The sequence below is a fragment of the Pteropus medius genome, unplaced genomic scaffold, assembly GCF_902729225.1.
Source record: "Pteropus medius unplaced genomic scaffold, Ma_sr-lr_union100, whole genome shotgun sequence".
NCBI classification, from domain to species: domain Eukaryota; kingdom Metazoa; phylum Chordata; class Mammalia; order Chiroptera; family Pteropodidae; genus Pteropus; species Pteropus medius.
In genome coordinates this window covers 744,553-770,698 of record NW_024351732.1, presented here as the reverse complement: position 1 = coordinate 770,698, position 26,146 = coordinate 744,553, and the positions used below count along the sequence as shown (strand labels likewise).

At 53.6% G+C, this 26,146-nt stretch overlaps 1 protein-coding gene across 1 annotated transcript; it reads left to right on the top strand.

Annotated features, from left to right (window-relative positions):
* Positions 1-22,183: 22,183 nt before the first annotated feature.
* TAC4 (tachykinin precursor 4) lies at positions 22,184-25,919 on the top strand. Its single transcript, XM_039846282.1, has 2 exons — positions 22,184-22,540; positions 25,611-25,919. The coding sequence occupies exons 1-2, from the start codon at positions 22,406-22,408 to the stop codon at positions 25,707-25,709; spliced, it is 234 nt and encodes a 77-aa protein (XP_039702216.1). The 5' UTR covers positions 22,184-22,405; the 3' UTR covers positions 25,710-25,919.
* The last annotated feature ends 227 nt before the right edge of the window (positions 25,920-26,146 follow it).

Here is a 26,146-nt window from a genome sequence, read left to right as displayed (position 1 = left end):
TCTCTCTAGCCTACCCCTCCCTCCTCAGCCCAGCTGCTCCTGCTCCTGCTGGAAGCTGGCCCCAACTCCTCCTCACCTCACAGCCTGGACAAGGAAACCGTCCACTTCATGTCTCTTCTGTGCCCTGAGGGCTACATTCAGGCATTAGAAAGGCTATTTCAGATCACTTCAGACTTTTCCATTGTGGCTTCCTTCCTCCAAGTGACTCAAATATACATACCTACTGCCCACCAGGCACCTACCAGCCATAACGAAAGATGGACAGGGGCTTCAGGAAGCTTGTAGGACATATGGGGGCCTCTGCCCACAGCAGGTCACAGGCTCAGTTCTTTATTCAAGGCAGCATTTCTCATTCCTCAGACAAAGAAGGTGGGGGAGGTGGTAAGAAAAGGAGAAGGGAGGGGTCCGGTCAGGAGCCACCAGTGCTAATGCAAACATAAAGTGCCTAGTGTGTATCATATACTGCTCTCTGCCCAAAGTGCCTTAGGCTCATTAACTTAATACTCATAGTCAGTCCATGAGGTAGGCACTATTACCATTCTCTTTTACAGATGCTAACACGAGGCACAGAGAGGTTAAGTAACTTGCCCAAGGTCACACAGTTAGGTGTTCAGGGCAGAATTTGGACCCAGGTAGTCTGGCTCTCTGCTCTTGCTCTGTGACTTTCTTGTTTAAAAACCCTTCACCTACAAAATCAAGCTGAGGCTCCTCAGCAAGGCATTCAAAGCCTTTCTCAAGCTCCAAGCTCCCTCTGCAGCATCCCCTCTGCCTACACCTTGCTTGGAGCTTGAGGCTGAATCTCCTCTGCTAGTTCCCCAGTTGTGTGACCTTGAGTGAGTCACTCTTCCTTCCGGGGCCTCAGCTCCTCATTGCTGAAATGGGGAATAATGATACCTATTCTCAGGCAGAATGGATGAAGTCACCTGAGTAAAGCACCCACTAAGTGCCTGGCATTAGTAGGAGCCCATACAGAGCAGGAAGAAAACAGAGTTCTCAGACAGCGAGTCAAGGTGTCTGGGTTGTTGGGTGAGCATGGAGGGGAGGGGTCTATTGCCAGGAGTCAGGGTGAGGAGGGGGCTGTCCAGAGAAAAATGTGGTCTGGAATGGCCTGGCCAGTTGCCAGCAGGGGGCCACACTGGCACTCAGCTCCCAGGGTAAAATGGCACCAGATCCCATCTCCCACTCCAATCTTTCACCCACCCATGGAGGGGCAGGCCTGGCTTGAGCCAGACCAGGACCCCGTGTCTCTCGCCAGCCCCCAGTAAGCCCCAGAGCCCGGGTATACCCCACAAGATGCTGGCTGGGGCTGCCAGGCCCTGCCCCTGGTGGAGAGAGGGCAGATACCACTCTTCCACCCCAAGAGGAAGCCTGAGTGTAGAGGCTGCTGTGGCCTCAGCACTGAGGGGCTGACATCTGTGTTAGGATGGGAGAGGCCTGGACTCAGCCTGAGATGATCTCATCCATGCCTCAATGGCCCTGTCCCCTGATCTAAACCTGACACACAGCCTACCCACGAAGGACCCGAGGCTTTCCTGGCTCTGAAGACCAAAACAAATTATTTCTCAAATGTGATAAATAATAAGGCATAGTGGGAAAGAAGGAGCCTGGGGTCCCAGAACCTGGCACACTTCCTGAACTACAAGTGTTCTCACCTGCAAAATGGAGAGATACTTCACCACACTACTGCATGAGCCTCAGGATTGCCAGGGGCTCAAAATGAGATCAGGTATGTGAATGTGGAAAACTGTAAAGTGCTCACAAACTCAAGCAGTTCCTATTTGAGATGTGTCGTGTCCATCGATTGCAAATGTAGCTATTGGAGCCATCACTACAGAAGCCGGTTTGGGTCAGTTGAAGCTTTCAACACCCACCCGGCAGGGAGCTGGCCCCACTCTCGGCCCTATGAAACCTTGATCTTCCACCAAGGAGGGAACCAGACAAGCTACCGAGAGGATTAATTCCAGACTGGCTCTCCTTGCTCACACCTACCACTTCCCTCTTTCTTAAAGCTGGAACCAGTTAGATGGGGATACAAATAGGGAGAACCAACTTCTGGTTTTGGGATCCACCCCCTGCTCCCCCATCTGATTCCAAGACAAGGCACAGGGCACGGAGCAGGGCACAGGGTGGCACAGCAAGTCCCAGATGTGGAACTATCTGAGAGGGAGTGGCCTGGAACCTGCTTTCCACCCACCCACTCGCCTCTAGGGTTCTGAGCCTGATATTTGAGGCTGCAGCCAAGCAGGCTACCTGGGAATTAAGAGGTCCCAGACACCCCCAGGGGTTCCATCTTCCTGAGCTCCCCCACAGCAGCCTCTAGCCCAGCACCTGGGGCCTGGTGTCGAATGCAAGGAGACCTGGTGTCTCTCCCCACTACCATCCACCCCGCCTTGCACTCCTCCCTGTGCTGAGGACTGTGCTGGTGTCAGGGAGGAGACGGCCTGATGGGCTGTGATTTTCTGGATCTGGGGAGAGAGGGAGCCAGATGTTAAAAAGGTGGGGGCTCCTGGCTGGCCCACCCCCTGTCTCCCACTGCTAAGGGCCCTGCTTCCTCCTCAGAAGCTGAGTGAGCTCTCCTAGGAGGGACGAGGAAAGAGTCCCTTCTCTACAGTCCTCTGGGCAGCTGGGAAGGAGTCTCCCCAAAATATTAGTGGGAGGCTGAGACAAAAAGAGGAAGAAAGAGAGAACTAAGCAGGGACTCTTACAGGGGCTTGGCTCCAGGGTCCTGGAGAGGCCCCAGTGGTCAAAATAAATGCCAGAGGCCTCAAGTGTCCAGTTTCAGGGTGAAGTTCCTTGCATCTCAGTAGCTTTCAGGAAGCTTCCTAGAGCCTCACAGCTCAATTCCATCTGTCCCCTCTGTCCCCTCCAGCTCTGGTGTCCTCCCTTCTTCCTCCCCCATCCCTCCTTCCTTTTTTCTTTCCTGTCTTCTTTTTTTCTTTCATTTATTGAAAGAATTGAATGGCTACTTTCATCCCCACCTTGGTAAGTGCTGTGGATCTCATGGTTCTGTCTGGCTGGGAATTGCGTATTTATTTTGCTGTGTGAATCCAGCTCTCTGGGTTTCTAGTGTGTTTCATCTCTCCTATCAAGCTGAGGGGTCTCCAGGCCAGGACTGCTCCTCCCTCCTCAGATTGGGGCTCCCCAGAGCAAGGCTTGTGTGCCCCCCTCAGACAGCCACCCCAGGAGAAGGTGGCAGGAGGACCTGTCCTTCCCTGCAGCAGAGTTGTGCTCGGACAAGTCTGTCTGGGGTGAGCATGCCAACCTCAGCCCAAATCCCCAGTTTCTAAAGGCAAAAAATTTCCTCACTCCTCCAGGCCTCTCCCCAGCCAAGAACCTCAGACTGGAGGCCCTGCCAAGTTGGCAGAGCTCGGAAAACAGCCACGGTTCCTGGGGTAGGGGAGAGGGTGAGAACCAGGGAGCCAGATGTTAGAACTGGGAGAAGAAGCCTTCACAGGTGAGGAGCTAAGGCCATCAAGGCCTGGCCGCAAGGCAAAGCACAGGCTGGAGCTAGCACCTAGGCCACGGGAGCTGCCGCCCCGACCTGGCAGAGCCACACAGAGTGGGGACTCCGATGCAGACGCTGAACAATTCCTACACTGGGCCTTGAGATGGGAGGGAGAAAAGGGGACCTCAGAGACAGGCCACCCTGCCCCTCCTTCCTGAACCAACCACCTCCGCTGGGCTCTGGGGACCACCTTCCTGTCAGCAAAGGGAGGAAAGAGTATCCCCAGGGTGCCTCTGGAAGTGGGGAGTGGTCCTGGCACCTGGTCCCCAAAGGGTGGCTGAGCAGGGAAGGGAGAAAGAAGAAAAAAGAGGAGGGATAAGGGATAAGGGAGAGAAGGGCAGAGGAGGAAGGGAGGAGAAGCTGCTGCCCTTGAGGATGAGGAGGAAACCCCGGGCATACACACGCACTCACGCACAGGCACGCCCATGGGCACACACTCACGCACAGGCACGCCCATGGGCACACATGGGCACGCGCATGCCCGTTTTGTTCCCTCTCGCTCTCACTCTCCGTTACACACGTTCTCTCCCCATCAGAGACCTCAGTCAGTTCGTACATACACAGTCACACACCCACTCAGGACTCACACGCTGACACACTCACTCATTCACATTCAGAAACAGCCTCTCATGACTGCGTGCACTCACATAACCATACCCTCTGACACACTTATCTACACAGTCACGAACCCTCACTCACATGCACACTGACAGGCACGCCCACACATAGCACATCCCCCACAGTCACTCATGCTTGTATATACGCTTTCACACATGCACATACACACACTCACACACTGTCACACATCCTTGGGCTGCCAGGCCAAGGCCCCTGGGCCCAGGTCTGGCCAGCTCAGGGTGTGTTTCCCCGTCCTTTGAGCATTCCCTAGGCCTGGCCTCGCCTGGGGCCTATCCAGAAATATCCAATATTGGGGTTCCTGCTATAATCCCTTGATTCCTGAGCTCTCATCCACCCAGTGGGCACCCATCTTTACTTAGAACCGAGAAATGGCCAGAAACACGTGTCCTGCCTGCCCCTCCCTGTCTAGAGCTTGGACCCACATGGGGGCCCAAGCTCCCAGCCTATCCAGCTTCCCCTCCCCCCCAGGAGGGGCCCTGGAGAGAGCACCTAGGACTACCTGTGCCTCAGTGTCCTCATCTGTAAAAGGGATGTGGTCATCTCATTCCACGCCCATGATGGAGGCAATGAGGCTCCCACGTGACCGAGAAGGGCACTGTCAGCTGGAAAACATTGTGTCCAACGTGGGCATTAGTCATGGATTTCCTATTATCACCCCTCCTCACAGCGTCCTTGGGAACAGGCCCAGGGAGGTCACGTCAGAACTGTAGCATCAAGGGAGTACTCAAACTGGCTCTCTCATCCCTAGGGGGTCCATCCACATCCAGACCACTCACTGCCCAAGGCTTGCCCACAAGGCCAGTCTCTCCAAGAAAGGCTGAGTCTGTGGTACCAGGAGCACTCAGAGTAGGAGGGAAGGAAGTTCAAGACTCTTCTGGTTGGGATGAAACCCCTAAGCCTGGCTGGCAGATACTGGTAGAGGTACCTGTGCCTGAGCAGGGGTCAAGCTCCAGCCTGGGCCCCACTGCCTTGGAGGTTGGGGATCTGTAGGATTCTTGATCTCCTATTTCCCATATCAGGCCATGGAGAGGCTCCTGGCAAAGGCCCTGTTTCTCCTGGGAAAAAGAATGGACATGGCACTACTGGCCATGAGTCACAGAGGAAGCCCACTGGGTGAGAGGTCAGCCTGGCCAGAAAAACCAGACCCTAGAAGAGCCTGAAGGCAGCCCAGAAGGAGTGGGAGGCACCGAGGCTGTGCTGGGCCCACAGGGCACCGACCAAGGAGGAGGCAACAGCCTGGAGCTGGCTTAGCTGGCTGCCTATGGGCTGCCCCGGGTCAATCTCGACAGGGGCCGCGGGGTGGGGTGGAGGCCCTGGTCCCAGGTTCTGGGCAGAAAGGGCACCAATGAGGGCAGCTTTCAACGTAAGGAGCGGGTGTAGATCACATTAAAAAGAAGGGAGAAAGAAAAGGAGAGAGACAGAAACAGTGCTGGATAGAGATGGAAAGAAGATATGGCAATAAAGACAGAAAAGTCCACAGTTGGACTGAGAAGACAAACGGGAGAGAAGGGGAAGGAAACCACTGCCTGGGGGGCCCGGGGACCAGTCTGCGGCGGGTCCCTGATCTAGACAGGACGTGAGAGCGAGGCAGAGAGCCAGAGGACCGGGAACAGCGGGAAGAGAGAGATGGAGAGAAAGAGAGAAAGGGTGAAAAAGTAGAGATAAAGGCGAGCTGGATCCAGAGCAGGGAAGGGAGTGAGGGCATCGGCAGCCGGAGAAGCTCTAATTATGGGCTGGTGGCGGGTGGAAGCAGAGGGCAGCCTGTTTGAAGTCTGTGGTGAGAAGCATCAAAGAGAAAGGAGGGAGGCCAGCAGGGTGAGGGGAGACACAGGAAGGGCCACCCTCTGTTCAGGCCCACCTGGACCTCCCAGTCCCCACCCCACCCTGCCCCAGCACCCCGCCCTCCTCCACCCATCTGCTCAGGACTGGCCAGAGGTCTGAGCCACCTAGTCAGTCACAAGTCTGGGACTCGGTTGGGCCCTGGCCCCACAGCCCTCCCTCTGGGCATCCCCAGGGGCGTGGCAGGCTTCTGGCCTCAGGGACTCCTGGAGTTAGGGACAGGGGTGGGCTTCCCTCATAGTGCCTACAGCTACAACCTCCCCGTCTCCTAGAGAATATGGGCTGGAATCTCCCAGCCCCCACTTTCAGGGTCCTGAGGTGTGCTCCAGACAGCTTCAGCATTCCAGCACCAGCCCTCCCGATTTGTCTTTCCATGGATCCAGAAAACTCTGGCTCTTGAGATTCTAACTCCCACCCAGGCACCGGATTCCAAACTCTTTTGGCCACAAGGAGATGTCCCAAAATGGCCTCTGGCCACCCCCTGCCTTGGGTCAGCAAGGCAGCTGCGCTGGAACCACTACAGGATGGCTTCTGCAAAGCATCTGTCTTTACGCCCCTCCTCTTCTGCCCATTCCAGAGCACTCCACGCTTCTAGGCTAGAAAGTCCTTCTGGTGGTCTCGCCCGAATCCTGCGGGCTGCCTCGTATTTCAGGTAGATAAAGGCCAGTGGGCCTCTGCACAGTGGCCCTAAGAAAACTTGTAGGTCCTCACTGGGCTGCATCTCCTCCTTCTCGAGTCTCCTTCTCTGGAGGCCTCACCTACCTCTCTTTGATGTGTCCTTCTAGCTGCTGCTCCTTGGACCCATTCTCCTCAGCCGGAACCGACACTGCAGTGAGAGGGGTCGTCTCAGAAATGAGAGGTGGCAGTGGGCAGAGGAGCCAGGCCAACTTGAACAGGAATCCTGATTTTACAACCTCCTAGATAGGTAACACTGGACACATTTTTTAAAGCTTCCCAAGCCTTGGTTTCCTCATCTGTAAAACAGAAAGGATTCTCCCTACCTCGAAGGGAAATTGTGAGAATTTAAAGTGAAGATGTACGTGAGGCTCGTGGCATGCAGCAGGTACGCAACGCATGAAGTTCTTGTCATACTTGTCATCCAGAGTCCCACAGGGAAGATTTTTCCCAAGAAGAGAGCAAGAGAGAGAGTCCTCTTGGAGCCAAGAATAGGTCCAGCATCCGGGAAGGGACAGAGAAATCATTCCACAGCTCAACCCATCTACACCCCTCCCCGCACCAAGCACACTCCCTCCCTAACACCTCACCTCCACATGTCTCGTTACAGCGTGCACTTGCCCCCTCTCGTTTGGAGGACCAGGTTAGGGTGTTTTTGCCAGTGTCCACCCTCTATCGTCTAGCACCCTCTTGCATTGCCGCTGTCAAAGTCTTGCCAGCATCACACCACCTGGCAGGTGCCAAGCTAAACTCTGTGACTCTGGGTCCCTCTGGTGCTGACTAAATCTCAGGGGAACCTGCAGGGACAGCCCCAGACGTTTTGTAGCTCCAGATAGAGTCCCTGACCCTTGGGAAGGAGCAAGTCCACCAGAGAGATGCAAGAGATGCAGAGCGCTCTGTCTGCACTCTGTATCCATCTAGCAGGAGACACTGTCCTTCCCAGCATGGGAGGAAGGAAGATGATGGCAGGTCGAGAGGAGAGTCAGGGCTGCTCTCCCAAGAAGAGCCATGCCCATGTGTGTGACTGGCAAGTCACAAGTGCTCAGACCCTCAGACTTCAAAGGTGAGAGCCAAAACCAACCCTTGAATGTCACATAAATCAGTCTGCAACCAACTAGTATCTGCTAGACTTTGCTGTAACATGGTTTCTCTCCATCAGTCCAGACAACTGAGAACTGAACAAAACCATTCCCTACGTATGACCTGCCTTCTAAAGGTTCCTCCAGGCCTGCCACAAATCCACTCACACACCTATTCACCCACTCTCCCATCCATCCCTCCCTTCCTTCCTTCCTCCATTCGTTCTTCCATTCATCCATCCATCCATCCATTCATCCATCCATCTTCTATTCACCTTAAAATCTATTCGTTCAACTGCCCACCCATATATGTATCCATTTACCTACTCACTTACCCATTCATCCAAACACCGCCCACTCACCCATCCACACACACACCCTCTTCTATGTATTTATCCACCCTCTCACAGTAATACATCCATCTCCATGTATTGACCACCTCTGATATTGAAGGCACCAGTCAGATCCCTAACCTCCATGGCCTCTCCCAGTCACTGGGAAACTCCAGCTTTCTTCTTGACAGCATACTCCCATGGGATGGGTAAGGCTGGTGCCTCACTGCCTCCACTGAAGACCGAACCAAAGGAGGCAAGCCCCCCACTGCAGCAGGAAGGGACAAAACCTATAGAATAACATTTTGATAGAAAATATTAATATGGAGGGGTTTTAAGAACAACCCATTTGGCAGGAAGAGAAGGGAGTTTCCATACATGCCCCCAAAGCATGGGATGTACAGCAAGAACTGTCTATGGAATGGGGCCCCGATTGCTTAAGGATGGGGTGTGACTCGGGGAGGGGCAAGGTCATCTCACTCTGCTCCCACTGGCCTGTCTCCATTCCAGTTTCCCAAGACTGCAGACTCTTCAGGGGTGGAAGGACGGGGTACTGAGAAGGCAGAGGCCCAGCCATGGGAATCACAAGAGGTCCAAAGGGTCTCTCTTGACACTTACACAGTAGGACCCTGGGTTCCATCCTGGCTCTATTGCTTACCAGTTGTGTGACTTTGTGGAAATCCTTCTCAGAGAGCCTCAGTCTAAACACCTCTGAAATGGGAAAAGTGCCCTATCTGTTAAGAAAATTCAATTAATGTGAAAGAACTTTGAGAATCATTTCTAGTTTTGCACAATACAAAGAAAGCACTAGTCTTAAAGCCTCGAAGTCATGAGACAATGACTCTAACCTTACTAGTCATTCTCCCTGATGAAAGCGAAGCCACGGGTAGCTCTCCAGAAACACAATGAATAACCTAGACCGATGTCCTTCCCAAGTCTCCTCCATGAGCTCCTTCGACCCCACACTGAGACAGTGTTTCCCTCTCTAGGGTGGGCTGAGTCCTCACCAGAGGGGAGCCTACACCCCACTCTCTCTCAGTGCTCACTGGCCTGATCTCGTCGTCCTCCAGGAACGCAAAGGGAAAGCATGGAGGGTCGGAACTGCAGTCCACTGTGGGGTAGGGATGCAAGGGCCCAGAACGAGAGTCAAAGACACGGGTGCCAACAAAGATGATGGCCTGCCAAGTGTATGCTACAGTGACTGAGGGAAGACCTGGCCCCTGCCAGCAGCGGAAGGTGTGTGCCTCAGGGCCCACTTCTCTGCCTCCGCCACGGGTGCTGGGCGCGCGCGCGCACGCACACACACACACACACACACACACACACACACGCACACACACTGCAGGGAGGGCTCCGTGGGGAGGGCTCCGCCCCTGGGCTCTGAGGTGTTGGTGCCAGCCGGGTGGGCTGGCATGAGGTGGGGAGAGGGCGGCGCAGGGCGGTTAATCCCGCCAGCGTCTTCCAGACGCCCACAGAGACCAGGGTGAGCTCTTTGTCTGAGAAGAGACGACAGAAGGGTGGCGGGCAGGCAGGCAGGCTCCTTTCTCTTTCCAGCCTCCCGCCCCGGGGCAGGTAGAAGCCTGCCGTCTGTGGGGACGGTGGGTCTGTCGGAGGGAGTGGGGGTGAGAGGATTAGGGGAGAGACAGGAGCTTACGACTTGTAGGGTTCCCTCCCTCAGGCCCAGAGAACTTGTGGCTTTGGGGTGAGGGTCCCCAGAAGGGCAAGGGGGCACGACCCTCAGCGGGAGCAGGACTTGTTTGCAGTGGGAAGCTGGCGGGTGGCTGGGAGCCCAACTGCTCATTCGTATACCCGGTCACACCCAGAACGACTGTCCACACACACACACACACACACACACACACACACACACAATACAGCCCCAAATCAGACCATATGTGTGTTTACTCGCAGCCTCACACACACAACATCCAGGGGGATAATTATGCAACCTTGCAAGATCACAGTTATACAGTTTAAAACAGCTCTGGGCCCTCGTCTACCACCACACTCACAGGCTGCCCCCCAAAAATATCACCATGGGGTCACATACTCTCCAATTCACCCACGATGGGGCAATGCCACGGTCACTCATGGGTCGTCTCGCACCCACACACCACCCGCCACAGCCTGGCCACACGGTCTCCCCATGGCACAGGGTCCTGGCCCACCGGCCCCATCACACAGTGCCCAGTGAGTGCCCACTGCCCAGGAGCACATGGTGCTGAGTCACACCCACGTGTGCCTCTCGCACACCTGAACACACCACGTAGCACCGCTTGGCACCACATGGTTGCCTCTCTGTGTGCCCATTTCTTTTACTCTTTTCTGATGTACCTGCCCTGTAACCCTCCTGCCTTCTCCAAACATCGATGCCAAATATGTCCATCTTTTTAGAGGAAACAGAAAGGTCACCCCCTTTCTATCCCTTGAACTCTGCCCCCTGCCCACCCCTTCTGACTGAAAACAGGTACTCAGACTCCCAGGCTGGAGCCAAACCCCTGCCATGGATGTGCTAGGCCTAGGCCACGCCTGGGCAGGAGGAGGCAAGCAGCAGGTCTCCCCAACCCAGGCCTGCCCCTCAATACCTTGAGGACCCAACAAGCCTACAGAGGCACATCTTGAGCGTGGCACTCAGACTTGGTTGGCTGAGTTGGCATCACCACAGTTCCCCCCAGGCACAAAGATGGGCAGGGTCACCTTTGCCTCTCTTCTCCCTGACCCCACTCTCTGCCCCACAGCCCGTCTGTCTGCCTTGCAGCCCATGAGCCCCGCGTTGGCAAGCTGAGTCCCACTGTGGCCAGCGCCTCCAAGGATGAAAGACCTCTGGCTCCTCCAGAAACCAGGGCTAAATATACCCCTCGCCAGCTTTCTTGTGCCTAACTGGAACCAGCTGGACAAGACCCACCCTACTGCCTGCAGGACAGGCCGTGGACCGGCGGACGATGGATAGATTGTCGGCAGGCGGCTGCCTGGGACCCGTGCCTGACAGAGCACTGGGATCAGCGGAGTGGAGCCTGGAAGTAGATGGAAAAGAAAACCATGTCTCTCAGCGCCCCTCTCCTCAGCCCCGTCAGAGAGACAAGGATGCTCCCCGAAAGCATATGCCACATAAGACGGAGCCTAGCCCATGAAAAATGGGCTGCTTCAGAGCCTCGGTTTTCTTATCTGTAAAATAGGAATAAAATAGCACCAACGTTACAGCGTTGTTGTACACAGGGAAGGAATTAACACAGGCGGAGTACCAGGACAGGACCTGGCACACAGTAAGCACTCAATAAACGCTGGTCATTATTACGAACATCTTGAGCACCCCTCTCCGGGCCTACGTTGTCCTAAAATTGCTGTGGTTTCACAATCTTGGGCACACACAGAATTGGAGGCCCAGGGCAAGTATCCTCAAATCAGCGGAGCTGGGGGCACAGGGCAGAGGGATGGGCTGGCATGGGGCAGAGCAGTGAGGGGAGCAGGGAGGGGTCAGATGAGCCAAGTCACACCTCCAGCCCACCCTGCCTTAGGCCTGGCCACGTCTTGGCTCTCCTCCCCCACCAGGACTCCGCCCCAGGCTGTGGTCTGCACTGTGGCTGCAGCTCCCACGCTGCGGCCCAGTTTAGCGGCTCCAGCCGTGGCCCCAGGACAGCCCACTCTCCGGCCCAGTCCAGAGGCCTGAAATAGGAAGGAAGAGGGGCCTAAAAATAGCCCTAATTACAGAGGGGCCCAAGGGGGTGGGGGGCGGCGGCTCCTCTCTGGCTCCTGGGCACTGCCACAGCCGGCTCAGGATCCTGCTCAAGCCTTGGGGAAGGGACCCCACCCTAGGCCTCCTGTCCCCAGCCCACAGCCAGCCTCCCAGTGGGACAGGGAATAAGGGGGTGGGGCGGGGGGATGGGCCAGTAGGGGAGCTCAGCCCAAGTTAGGACTAAGCTGGTCCCGTCTGCCTTTAGGGCTGCAACAGCGCACCCCAACTGTTCCCCATACATGAGGGTCGCTGAGCAGCTCCTGACCAGAGAGTAGCCACAGAGGGCATTGCCCTCACTGAGCCTACGTCCTCCTAGTCCTGGCCCCAGACCCCTCCAGGAAGCCTGCCTTGACTACCTTCACCCAGCTCTGGCTCAACACTCGTGTGGGCTCCCGGAAGCTACACCTCTGTCTCTTCCATTCAGTTGGCTCCTGGGAAGAGTTGTGTTTCCCCATCAGCCCAGGGGCACCCAGAGGGCAGAGGAGCTGCCTTTTCTACATTTCAGCCTCATAAGAGACAGAACATGAAGTTACATAGAGAGACCACAGAGAAAGAGAGAACCTGGTCCCACATTAGGCAAGTGCCTTCACTTCTCTGGGTTTTAGTCTTTTCCTGTGTAAAGTAGGGATGCTAACCAGAACCTCACAGGGTTGAGGAGTAAATGCTGTAATGTGTGCAAACTCCTTTGCAAGGTGTCACCCCAAGGGGATATTAGAGCATCTGCAGGGAGCTGGGAGCTCCTGGACCCCACCCTGGGTCTGCCCATATTTTGCTGCTTGTTTGCCTCCATGTACAGTCCCAGGAAGGCACTGGGCAGGGTGTAGGTGTTGTGAAGGGTTAAGGGTAGTTAATCTTCCTGGGTTTGTTGGGGCTGGGGAGTGGAGGGGACACCCGCAGTATGGATGGGACACATGATGCACTGATGCCATCTGGTGGCCACAAATGGCAATGCCGGCCACTGGGTTGAGAGGAGAGGAGGAGGAAAGGGGCTGGGGTAGAGGGTATAAAAGGAAAGAGGGAGACAGAGAAAGGCATGAGGAAGAGAGGAAGGGAGGAGAGAATGAGGTGGAAGGAGAGAGGAGACCAGGGGCCCACGGCAGAAGGAACATGCTGAAGACCGGGCCCTCTCACATGCTGCCACGGGCCCAGGCAGACTGAGGCAATGGGCCAAGAACATTTGTCTATAGCCTCTAAGAGGCTCCCAGAGGCCATATGGGACCCCCAACCCCAGCACCTGGGTATGAGCCACGAGACCTGAAGGCTAGGAGGCCGAGATCCAGCAGGTCAAACCAGGTGTTACTCTGTGGGACCGGCCTTCAACTGTTGGCCCCCAGATTCTAGGGATGGGGTGAAATGGTCCCCGTGAGCACTGGCCAACTTGGTCTCTGGAAAAGGTTGGCCACAGCCCCCACTCCCAAAGACATGTGTGGAGGCGAACACACATCTGCACATGTCTTCTGCAGCACACACCCTGCAGACCCCACGGTGGACACCCATGACATGCACCTGCATTATGCAGATGGCTTGCGCTGGGTGGGTGGAGTGCTTTGGGGCCCCCACCTCACCCTCTTCCTTGCTTCCTCTCAGGAGAGGGAGGCAGAGGGTGAACTTGTTTACCACTTCTGCTCCAGGCAGTGGTGATGAGCTCAGACTGGCCCATTGCCTTCCACGGGCAGGGCTAGGCCTGAGTCACGGGGGTCAGATGACTGCGAAGGCTAAATAGGTCCCATCCTGTAGCCCCCAGGAGCTGCTGGACACCCCACCCTTCCCCTGATGGAGGGCCGCCCTTCCAAAGTCACCAGGCATTCCTAGGCACACAGGGCGTGGGGAGGGTCCCCAGGTTCAGGCCACCACTGGCCCTTCCCCTGACCAGAGGACAACGGGGCAGATGCCCACCCCTCCATCTCTGCCCAGCCAGGCCCACTCCCCTGAGTGTCCATCCGGGCACATTCCCTGTCCCCTGGGGCATCCTAGTTGAGGCCAACGCCCTCCCAGAATGCCAAGCACTTCTTCGGTCACATGCAAGGCCTCCAATATATCTTGGAAATAAACGAAACGTTGAAAAATGGCTGTGTTGGAGATTATGCTACTTCTTTCTGGGCCTCAGTCGGCTTCACTATAAAGTGAGGAGGAAAATCAATGTTGTCCAGGGCACTTCCCAGCCGGCCTCTGCCCTTGGCCTGCAGTACATGTTCCCAGGGCTGCAGCTGGTGGAGCTAAGAGAATCCTTGGTTCTGTCCCTCAACAGACCTACAGGTCTCAGGATCATCCGCTGATCAGAAGACCCACACCTTACCCGCTAGGACAGCGAGTAACCAAGGTCACTTTCAGACACATAGCAATAATGCCATCTTCATGATATATTTTTGTCTTTCAAAGTTTCTTCTAACACTGTGGGACATTTGATTTCCACTGAAAAGAAATTCTCAGTGGATTTAAATTCTCCCTACTTATTTGAGCTCTGCCAAAGCTACAGCTCCCATGGAACCCTGTCCCCTAAAGGTCCCAACCCATAGAGGACCCACTCCACTGCTGTCCCAGAACGCTTCCCCAGTGGCACATGTGGCTTCCCACTGCTGGCTGGGTTTAGATGTGTTTGGCCTTATCTCCCTAACAGGACCCCCGGCCCTTCCCTCGGTATGCCCCTCACCTCCCAGCTCTCCACCTTGCACCCCCAGGTGTGACATAGACCTATACACACAGGCACTTTCAGTCCCTATCCTGTCACTAGACTCACTGGTAGCTTTGGAAAGGCCAGTCCTCCACTGTGGGCATCACTGTCCCCATTCGTACTAAGAAGGGATTGGAAAAATAACCCCAGAGGGCCCTCTGAACCTGAAACTCTTTTTACAACTTACCAACAGAGGCGTCTGTTTTTGTTGCAAAACCAAACTAGATCTGGGAAAGAATAGAACGAGAGCTCCCTCCCCCCGTCCCCCCAGCCCAAGCTGGCAATGACTCTTTCCCATCGCTCCTCTGACACTGCCCACTTCCTCCCAATCACCCCCTGGCTTCGTTGATCCCCCACACCCTGCCTCACCGCCTCCCTGCCTCCAGTGGCCTCCTGCTTCAAGCCCTGACACTGCCTGTCCCTCCCCCATCCGCTCCTCTGATCTCCAGCCCTGGCATCCCCTCTCCCCAGCTTGGCACTGCATCTTTCAGCCTGCCTTCTGTCTGCCAAGTCTGGGCATCGCCCACTCTCCTTGCCTGGCCGCTGGGGTTTGGCTTTTGCCTCCTCAAACCTTCAAGCCTCAACACTGTCCTCGCCCACCTGCCTCCTGGGTGCCAGAGACTCACTGACTCCTGTCAAAGTCGGCATGGTCATCTCCCCGCCCCAGGGCTGATCTACGCCCCCAGCAGCACTGACTGGTGGGGCCACTGTCACCCCTGTGGGTCCTCAAGCAGTCCCTCCCAGGGTGATGACTCCGTTTACTCTCTGGTGAGAGACAAGACGCTGTCACTGTATCATCAGCAACATCAAAGACCTTTGGTGCTTCCTCCTGAGTCCCAGAGGCCCCGGGTGGGAAGGCCCCAGGAGGACCACTGGCTGATGATGGAGTGCAGGGCTCTCTTGTCAGGACTGAGCAGGAAAACTGAAGGCAGATCCTCTGCCTGTGGGGCCCCAAACACTACTGGGCGCTCTCCCGCCCCAGGGCAAGCCGGCCTCTGCCCCCAGCCCCTCCTTCACTGCAGGACCCGCTACTTTATTTCATACTGCTAACCCTTCTCTCTTTCTTAAAACCTCTCTTCCCCAAGGTTTTCCATATTTCTCTTCTAGTCTTTTTTTTTTTAAATGTATTAATTATATCAGGCACATGAATAAGTATAGATAATGGTATAGCAAACCTGGATGCTAACTACCCAACTTAAGAAATAAATTATTACAGAGAAAACTGAAGCAACCTGTATCCCCAACCTCATCCTCTCCCCTGTCCCATAGGTAGGCTCTCTCTTGAATTTATCGATGAGTATTTTATATGTTCACTATATGTAAATGTATCCATCTATAATATGGATATATGTTTTTTATGTTTTTAAATTCTACACAGATGGAATCATTCTATAGGTATCCTGCTGCAACTTGCTTTTTTTGTTCAACATTTTATGAGTTTTATCTATGTTCATTAATACACTCACTCTAATGCATTCATTTTCACCACTGTATAGTATTCCACTGCCGCAATGGATCTGTCCATTTTCCTGCTAATGGACCATTAGATTACTCTTTATCTTATTTTAAAATGTGAAAGTAATACAAGCACCATAAACTATTCAAATATAAGACAGCCAGTAGATGATGGAACCCTCCTTTTACCTACCACCCATGTCAGAAGTAACCCCACCAAACACCTATGTGTACTTTACCAGTCCCTTTTCTAGGCACTAACATATACATGTTTGTTCATAAACATATGTATCTTTATAAGCATCTCTAGCCTTGATATCTACACCCCTCCTCTCTCCTGAGGCAAACATCCTCTAATTTCTTCTTTTCAGTCTCTCTCACCCCACTCCCTTGTCCATCACCTGCCTCTTAAATATTGAGGCTGCTCAGACCTGCGGCATCAGCTCTTTTATTCTCAATTTCCCTGGGTTATCTTGATCCAGCCCAGCTTTATCATCTGGGTACAATGACCTCCTTAAAGCTCCATGACCTTATCCCCTGAGCTGCAAGCACCCCCTGGTCTGCCCCTTAAATAGTCACAGACCTTTCGAACTGTCAGATTGTCCATATGGATCCTTACCAGCTCTTCATTCCCCCGCCTCCTCCCAGCCTGTCTCCTTCCTTTTCATGATTCCAGTGCCTCCCTGTCCCCGCCTCTCCAGATCTCAGACCTGTTGACACCCTCTGCAATGACACTGAGGCAGCCTTCTTCTCCCCAGCCCCAGGCCAGCCATGTCTTCTCCAGACTATCACTACTACCTCCTAAAAGGCTTCCCTGGCCCTAGCTCCTCCCTACTTCAGCACCCCCTCCTCATCACCTCTTTGAGGGGAGGAGGGTTTGGGAATCTATGAAGGGAAAAAGAAATAAAATCTCACATAACTCCCTTGTTCTAAAACCGTCAGTGACTCCTCAGTGTCTGCTGGCTAAAATCCACACTCCCCAGCCTGCCCTACCAGGCCTCATTTCTTCCCTCCCCCATTCCTACGCAGCCTGCACAGGGTCCTACTGAGCTCAGTATTCCTCCGGGAGCTCCATCAGCTCAGGTGTCCCAGACAGTGTTTAGGGAGCGCAGGACACAGATCAATCCTACATCTCATACCCAGCCCAGCCAGCAAGAGACCCAGTCTGTGGGTGCTATCTCCACATGGCTGGCTCCAGAATCCTCCCTACATGAAAAACAAACTATTCTGCAGACAGCAAGGTCTGGAAACTCCACTTGGTAGACAAAGGACAGTGCATTATAATTATATATTCAATTAGGCATTCACTCTTCTCCCACACTCGCTAACCAAGATCCAGGAAGAAAAGACCAATTTTCACGATGAGCTTTTCCTCTCCCATTAATGGGGTCAGACTCTGGGTGGCTTGATTGCACAGAGGCCCCTGGAGAAGCAAGCACTCAGGAAAGAGACTTCTTCACAGCCACATCTGAGGCAGGAGCAGGACCAGAACCCACACCCCCCAGCAAGGGGGGGCCTCACGCACCTCCCTCAGCCCTCAGGCCTGAAGTTTCTGAGCCCAGCACCTTTGAGATCCGGCACACTGAGCCTCGTCTGAGACCTGGCTGCAGGGACCTCCTGATGGGAGAGACCAGCTCCTGACCTTAGGAAATTCTCAGTTTTGGTGACAAAATATCAGGGAATGCTTAAAATGACTTTCCTTAATCTGGCCTTTCCTGTAAAATATGGATAAGTGTTATTGTTTAACTATACTATGAGTAGCAATAATATTTGTTATATCTTATGAAGTGCCTACAATGTGCCAGATGCTGCCTGAAGTTCTTTTATGCATTATCTCATTTAAACTTCTCAACAGACTTTCGAAGTGAGTATGTAATTATTCCCATCTTCTGGATGAGGTAAGTGAAGTTCAAAAACTCTGAGGTCACACAGATAGTAAATGGCGGGGTCAGAATTCTAGAGTCTTACTCTTAGCTGCTATGCTGTACTTCGCTTCTACTCTTGACTTAAATCTTTCTGGCAGACAAATTCCACCCCTCCCAACACACACACACACACACACACACACACACACACACACACACACACAGTGTGCACATTGGGTCTTTCCTTATAGAGCCTAATTGCAAAAAGGACGTGTATGGGTAGGTTCCAGGACCCTATGGAGAAAGGTGACAGAGAAGGAAGGGAGGAAAGCTGAGTAGCTCCCAGGGCCCTAGGCCCAGCCAGAATTCCCTTTTACCATGGGGGAGGTGTCCGGTGATAAGGGTGAGGTCAGGGACTGCTTTGAATCATTCTCAAGACTCAGAGAATTTCTTTCTGAAACTGGGCGATAGCTTCAGGCCCTTCCAGAGATACGACAGGCATAACTGAGGGGCTAGAAATGCCCAAAGCAAAGCCCAGTCATCTGTCCTAACTCTGGGCACGAAGGGCAACAGCTCTGTACTCTCCACTTACACTCTGGATGTAGGGATCCACTTTTCCAAACTCAAAGTATGTGTTTAGGAAAAGCGTCTGAAGTGTACTCACACTGTAAATGTGGGTAAAAGGGGGTCCAGAATTCTTTGTTTCTCCCCAAATGCACCAACCACAGCACTTTCCACCCTGTGTCGAAATTGTTATAACGCTTGTCTGTTTCTTTCGTCTCTGTTCCGAGGAATCTCCTAAATCCAGAATCAGTGAATGAATGCATGAATGTAACCTCAAAGATTTGGGGGGGAGTTGCCTTTTTCAGAGGTCTTAAGTCATTGCAGCTAGAAGGTTCCAAGCATAGAATGCAAACACTATTGCCCCAATCACGCACTCTGGGCCACTTTTATCCAACACCTTCTCCTTCCATTGGAGGGGAGGACCCCGCTGCCGCCCGGAGGAGGCTCCCCTACCCCCGCACTGATGGCCCAGCCTCTCCTGTCCCTCTATCCAAGGGACAGACGGTCGAATCCACTGCCCAGCTCCGACCCCTCTTGGATCCGCCAACTGAGTTCTGGGAGGGGAGATCAGGCTTCAGGTGAAGCTTCCACATGGGGGCGCTAAAAGGGCGCGGGAAAGATTGAAGCAGGGCCCCTGTAGCGTCATCTGGGGTGATGGAACCCAGATCTTCAGGCAAACGGCTGTCCCCTACCCCCCAAAGGGCCCCCGTGAGGCAGTCGCGACCCCTCACTAGCGTCCCCTGCCTTCTGCGTCCTCGCCCAACTCCCTTTCTTCTCGGTTCTGCCCCCCGCCACTCCCCTCTCGCTCCGGTTCGCGTTTCTCAGTTAAGGTGAAAGAGCACACGGTGGGAGGTCCATTAGGTTCGTATCCCGACTCTGCCACTTGGTAGCTGGACCGCCTCGTCCGACGCGCGCAGCCTCCCCATGGCCGGCCGGGGAAATGGGCCAGTCATCCCACCTACTTTGGGCAGAGTAGGCGCTCAGGAAACGTCAGCTTCCTGCCCGCAGCCCGCCCTCGGCTCTTCGTGTTTCCCTCTTCTCTGTTCTTCCTCGGCTTTTAAAAAAGATCCCTCTCTCCTGCGCCCCTTCTCCTCTCAGCTCCGCGATCGTAGCCAAACCGCAGCCTCTAGCAATCCTACGCGCCCACCCGGCGCCCTGGGCGCCCCGCCACGGCCGCGACCCACCCCACGGCCAGACTGCCCCCCGGGGCCAGCGCACCCGGGGTCTCGCCCGGGCCCGAGCCCGCCCGCAGCCAGCCGAGGGTCGCGCCCAGCCCTGGCTGCGGGGCCCCAAGCCACCCGCTGCCAGGGCCGCGAGGACGGGGCGAGGCGGGGCGCGCCGGCCAGGGCCATGCCCGGGTGGCCGAGGGCACCGGGCGGGGCGGCGGGCTCCAACGCCAGGGCTGCGAGCGCCAGCCCGACCGCAACCCGAGGGCAACGCTGCAAATAGCCGCGGTTTCCAGGCCCGGCTCTGCCTCCCTCCCAGCCTTCCGGACTTTGGGGATTTTCTCTCCCTTCTTCCCCCGCCTTCTCCTCTGCCCCTGCCACCTCCCCGCTGTGCACCCACCACATCCTGTCCCCACGCGGGACGCTTTCTGCGCTGGTGGGGTGGAAAGCGCAGCTGGGGCCGGGAGACCGACGACGAGATCCGGGGTCCCAGAGGTTGAATAATTACAAAAATGAAGTCAGGATTAAGTGCCCTGTGCTGAGCTCTTTAAGGGTGGAAATTCATGAAACCGTTACCACCACCCAATGAGGGGCAGCTGCAATTTGCAGATGGAGAAACTATGGTTCAGAGAGACGCCTTAGGTTCTAAGGTCACCCCCTTTGGACCTGCGGAATGGGAAATCGGCTCCCTGACTCAGAGGCTGTTGTTATTGTTACTACTCTGCCTCCAGTCCTGCGTTGCTTGCCCTCCTGGGCTGAGGCCCCACTGGGAGGTGGGAAGCAGCCGACTGGAGGTCGCAAATACTAGTCTACCACCAATTCTCAGTGTAACCTAGAGCCAGCGCAACCAGCTTCAGTTGCCATATCCTTAAAATGAAGGGGATGAAAAGCAAAACGGTTCTCTGTAAGGAAGAACTTGTTAACAACAGTGGAGACCCCAAAGTGGAATGCGAGGTATTAAACATCCTGCCTTTGGGAAAGTTCAATGGGAAGCTGAGAGATTGCTACCTACAGCGCTGAGACAGACTCACAGACCAGGGCTGGCTGTGTCAGAATACAGCCAAATCCAGGAATCTGCATTTTAGCAAATGCAGGGATTCTGAAGCTATCAAATTTGGGATCCACCAAAGAGATTCCTGGGAGGGGTGGAGGGTGTGTGGCGGGGCATTGTCCTCCACACTTGCCCTTATTCATCTCTGCCTTTACTGGCCTAAACCCAGAGTGACTGCATGGTTCTTGAAGACCTCCCTCGGTAGTCACCTCTGTGCAGGACACAATCTGCACAAATCCTCACTGTAGCCTATGCAGAGCTGCAACAGATAAGTGGAAAATATTGGGAAAGCCCAGGCAATTCTTGCTGGAGTTAGGAATAGAGATTTAAAAAAAAATCTACCGAGGAGGGGACCATTAAGTTGGAACTTTAAGGATGGGTGGGACTTTACCAGGTATAAAGGAAGGTCCAGGCAGAGGCACCAGCCAAGGCCAAAGTGTGAGAGGGAGAAATCTCAGCCTGTACTGGGAGCAGGTGGTACAGTGTGTCCAGGGTCAGGGAATGGCTGTGGGGTAGACTGGGAAAGAGGCACACCTTTCCCTGCTCCCATCTCTATACCTAACTGAACATAGCTTACCTGCCAAACAGAGGTCTCCTCTCCTGGACTGTGAGATACTGTAGGATAGAGACAGTGTCTTATTCATCTTCTGTGGCCTCACCCAGTATCAAGAATAAGAGTAATAACAGTTAACAGGTATTAAATATTTACTGTCACACATTGTGCTAAGTGCACCACATGCATTATCTCAGTTCATCTTCAAACAACTTTGGAAATAAGTGCTATTATTAATCCTGTTTTACAAATGAGGATTCTAAGGTTTGGAAGGGCTAAGAAATGTGCCTACGGTCACACAGCTCTTTAGTGATGGAGCTAGGACTGGGATTTGGGTCTCTCTGACCGCAGGGCCCTGGTTCTACAAGGATGGATGGATGGATGGATGGATGGATGGATGGATGGATGAGTGGGTGGGTGGATGGATGAGTGGATGGAAGAATGGGAGAAGCAGGGAGGAACTAAGCAAAGAAGGGCCTTGAATGACATGTTAGGGAGATAGAAATTTATGCCAAGGCAATGGGGAGACAGATGTTGGAATGTTGCAAGCAAGGAGAAACAGGTCAGGTTAGGTCTTCAGAAAGATGGTTTCAACAACAGTAGGAAGGCAGTTTAGAGCCGATGACACTTGAGCAGGAAGCCATTTTTCTGGCAAATCCCAATTCCCACTTGTGAGGAGCCTCATTTTGCTAAGTACTGTGCTATTCCTCCTAGGGCAAGCCCTGTGTTTCTATGCACATTTGGGGACCACTGATGGAAGGCAATGCTGAGGAAGGGGGCTGAGTGACAGGAAGGGGAGATAAGTGGTGGAATACTAGCTAAGTTCTGGGGAGCGGCCTCTCTTACAGGGGAGCAGAGCACCAGGAAAAGAGGAGCCATTCAGTCCCCCTCCCCATTTCCATGATAAGTGCCCCTGGGGCTTCCAGCCAGGAAGCTGAGAGCACCAGGTCCCACACAATGTCCCATTGTGCACCTGCCACCAGAGGGAATGAAGCCAAAGGTGAGGTGCCTGTTGCATCAGAGTGCTAAACCCTGGGATTAAGTGCTGGGGGACAGGGTGTGTGAGGGGGGTGGGCCTATGGTCCCTCCTCCGAGCATCCTGATATTATTGGCATTTCCAGCCAGGGTGGGAGGAGTGTCACAGGAAATGTCCAAGGGAGGGGGGTAGATAAGCAGGGTAGATGGAAGGACAGAGCACAGGTGGAGCTTCCCATACCTTCAAGAAAGGAGCCAGAGAGGACTGGGCCTGCTGGAGACTGCCTCTGCAGGCTGAGAAGGATGCCCAGAGGGTCCTGGCACAGAGCAGCGCTCGTCATGCTGCTCTGCCTCACCCTGCTTCTCTTGATGGAGCTGTCTGCGTGCACCGTGGCAGGTGACAAGGAACTGGCACTCAGCACTGAAGCAGGGTCTTGGGTAACCATGACTCGGGAGGTAAGTTTGAGGAGAGGCAAGGGATGGTCCATGATCAAGGGGGCAGAAGATCCCCTCATGGCTGCCAGCAGAGCAGGCTGGACACTTGAGGTAGATTGTTTGACTCCCCTCAAGGCCACAGCCCCTGGCCTGACTGAGGCCAAAAGGGCAGAGAGTGAGAGGCAGAGAGAGGCAGAGAGAGACAGAGAGAGACAGAGACAGAGGGAGACAGACAGTTTTAACACTTACATACATTTAACATATAATATGTCCTAAATGCGTCATAAACATTAACCCATTTAATCCTCATATCAGCCTTATGGGGAAGGTGCCATTACTATCTGCATTTCACAGATAAGGAAACTGAGGCACAGGAAGGTCAATTGGTTCATTCAAGGTTTACGCAGCTTCAAAAGCACAACTGTACATTGTCCAAGGTCTGATTCTCTGTATCTGTGCATCAGAGGACATTTTCCAGAATTTCAAGGGGGTCAGCTTGAAGCAGGATCGGTTTTGTCTCACATGGAGAAACTCTCATTTCCTGACTAGTACTGGTTTGATTGTCAATCTCTTCTACTCGACTGACCTGAGTGCTGTCACTGGGGAGAAATCTAGAGACACAGCATCTGTGCTCCACCCCATCTAATTGGGAAGACAAAGATCTTGACCTTGGGGAACCCCTAATCAGAGGGGAGAGGGAAAAAGACCAGAGACAGCAGGACCAGTGCTTACGGAAGGCTTCCGGGAGGGCAGACAGTGGGACAAGGCTAAACCTGGTTCCTCCTAGTCCCAGGATAGTGAGGACACTGGGGTCACAGGAATAACCATCGAATGAACTGCCATCTGAGGTGGTTTTCCTTCCTGGTTTGTCCGAACATAGAAGTGTGGGCAATTGAGAAGACGGCAGGATAGGGAGACCCAGGTTCAAGTCTCGGCTTCTCCACAGACTCTGTGCAACCTTGGGAAGGTCACAGCTGCTCTCTAGATATCAGTCTCACCTTTAAAATCGGGTGGGAGTAGAGTGGGGGAAATGATCCCCAGGGTATTTTTCAAGCTTTACAGAGGCTGTGCCAAACATCAGAGGACCTGGCCCAGGCACAGGGAAGCCCATCTGTGAGGGGGAGCTCTCTACACACTCACACTGGAAAATCATCTTCAACTGGTGTTGCTGGGCTTTTCACCTGCGAGTACCTCACCTTGCAGCCAGGTCTACTGCTTATTCTCTTTTCACTCTCGTTTAATACCCTTCTGCTTCCCGAGACACAAGGCTTGGACTATAAGAACGATTCTTATGAGTGACGTGACAGAAGGAATGGTGGCGCTCTCCGGGATGGTCTGATCCTCTACCCACCTCTCAGGGCTCCCCTCACCTACAGTTATCCCTGGAGCTGGCGATTTGGGTTACATGGATAAAGAGAGGGCTTCAGGTGGGGCAGGAGTCCTTCTTGAGTGAAAGGGAAGAATGCCTCCTAATGGAGTCCCAGAAACCCGGCGGGTGGAAACAGGGGGAGTCTTATTTTATAAATAGCCATTCTCTTCAGCTTGCATTTGAAGATTGCCTTTTACCAATGCAAAGTGGTCTTCATGAGCTTTTCATAAATGAGTCCAAATCTCCAAAGAGACTTTGCTGGTTCCTGGCCAGGCTAGGCAACTCCAGCCCAAGACAGCTAGCTATCCTAGCCACTGATGTCCCAGGGAGGAGACAGATTAGAAGTGACCGAATTAGTCTAAGGCTTAGAAAACAGTCCACTCTGGTCCCAAAAGTTGGGATGGGACAAACTATGAGATGCATAGGGGTTTCCTCTGCACCCCAGCCAGGTTCCTGCTGGTCCCCAGCATTCCAGTGTTACCCCTGGGGAAATTGGAGATGAAAGAGTAAGCCCCTGATCCCACCCCAGCTCCCAGCCTCCTGGTAGGTGGCTTTGTTACTCTGGGGCTCTTCGCATGTCTTCAGCCTTCCTGGAAAATGAGATGCCATCCTCTTCACTCTTCCCAGACTATCAGAGAAAGGGTTCCTTGTTCAGTGTTCTATATCCTACACGTGCTGAACTCCCGTGTGTACCAGACAATGTACCAGGTAGTGAGGATGCAGAGACGTGAGGACAGTCTAATGCATGTCACCCACAGTCACTCTCTCTACTAGCAAGTCTCTTTCCTCTCAGCAGAACTGAGTAGGCCATTCCTTAGGGGCTCCAATTAAAGCCTGAGAGGGAGAGTACTTTGGCCAAGGATACAAAGGCTAATGGAGGAATGAGAACTTAAATCCAAAGCCCTTGGTCCAGAACTTTCATCCCATCAACTCAAGGATGAAAATGTCTTTGCCCAGGGTAGTGGCCTCCACCCGAGGACACATGCCCTGTTCCTCATGGGAGGCCCAGGCTCTGGGGCAGGGTAAATCTGGGACAAGAGGGGAATGCAGAGTCAGAGTGGGGTTGGAGGGGAAGTAGTCTCACCCTGCCTACTGGGTGCCCACCCTGAGTCTATCAGCTGCCCCCTCCTCATTCATATTGGAGACATTTCCCCAGATGGAGCAGAATTCAGGCTCTGGAGTCAGGCTTCCTAACTCTAAACTCTGGTCCTACCACTTTCTGCGTGACCTTTAACCTCCTTAAGGCTTTAACCTCCATAAGGCTTGGTTTCCCCATCTATAAAGTAGGGCTAAATCATACTCCCTATTTCATATGGTAGTTGTGAAGAGTAAAGGAGGCTATGACTGTTGTGTTTGAGCCTTTTTGAGCCAGATGACCTGGGTTCAAACTTCTAGCTCCATCTCTCATTTTCTAGCTGGTGACACTGGACAAATTACTCTATGCCTGTGTTTTCATCTATAAAATGATGACAGTAACAGTACTTACTTTATGGTGAGGATTAAGTGAATAAATTAAAGTGCTAAGAATAATGTCAGGAACATAGGTGTTATGTTAGTTATTACTACTATGCAGAATATTGTGTAAAACATGCAAAAGAGCCGAGTGCCAGCACAGAGCAAGTGTTACTGAGACTGTTATTGCTCAGGCTGCCTTCCCTATCTCTTTGCCAGCCTCCCCCCAGCTCTAGCTTTCTGCTTCTTCAGGAAGATGTCGGCCCCAGAATTCACCTCCAGATTCAGGTGAAAAGAGGCAAAGAGAGCCGGTTCTTTGGGCTGATGGGGAAGCAGATACGAGGTGAGTGACAAAGGTGGGTGAGTGCCCAGCAAGGGGTTGAGTGGGTTCTGTTACAACAAGCAGGGGCCCTAGCTTAAAGCCCAGGACTCCATTACTCCACACCAGTAGGGATCACTCACTCAATGGGGTGGGATGGTGTCCATAGAAATTATCAACCACACCAGAACACTGTAGAGAGTGTTAATTATGCCAGGCAACAGGTGTTAACCAGGGCTGTCTCTGACATATAAGGAGTATGCTCACCCTAAGGGTGGGGCAAATGCTTTGCACCTGCTGGTGCCCTTACCTTCTGTATTACGGATGACTTTGGAGAGTGGTGGTGGAGCTACAGATCAGTGCCTAGATGTGAGCAAAGCCACAGGCCAAGCTTTCTAGTCAATTCTGTTTGTTTCAAGTAGAGTTATCAAAATGATCCCGCATTCCCTGAGAGTACCCTCAATGTGGG

Coding starts and splice junctions, on each gene's coding strand:
- TAC4 (XM_039846282.1), top strand. CDS start 22,406: ATGCCCAGAGGGTCCTGGCACAGAGCAGCGCTCGTCATGCTGCTCTGC. Junction 22,541..25,610: donor GCACTGAAGCAGGGTCTTGG/GTAACCATGACT, acceptor CTGCTTCTTCAG/GAAGATGTCGGCCCCAGAAT.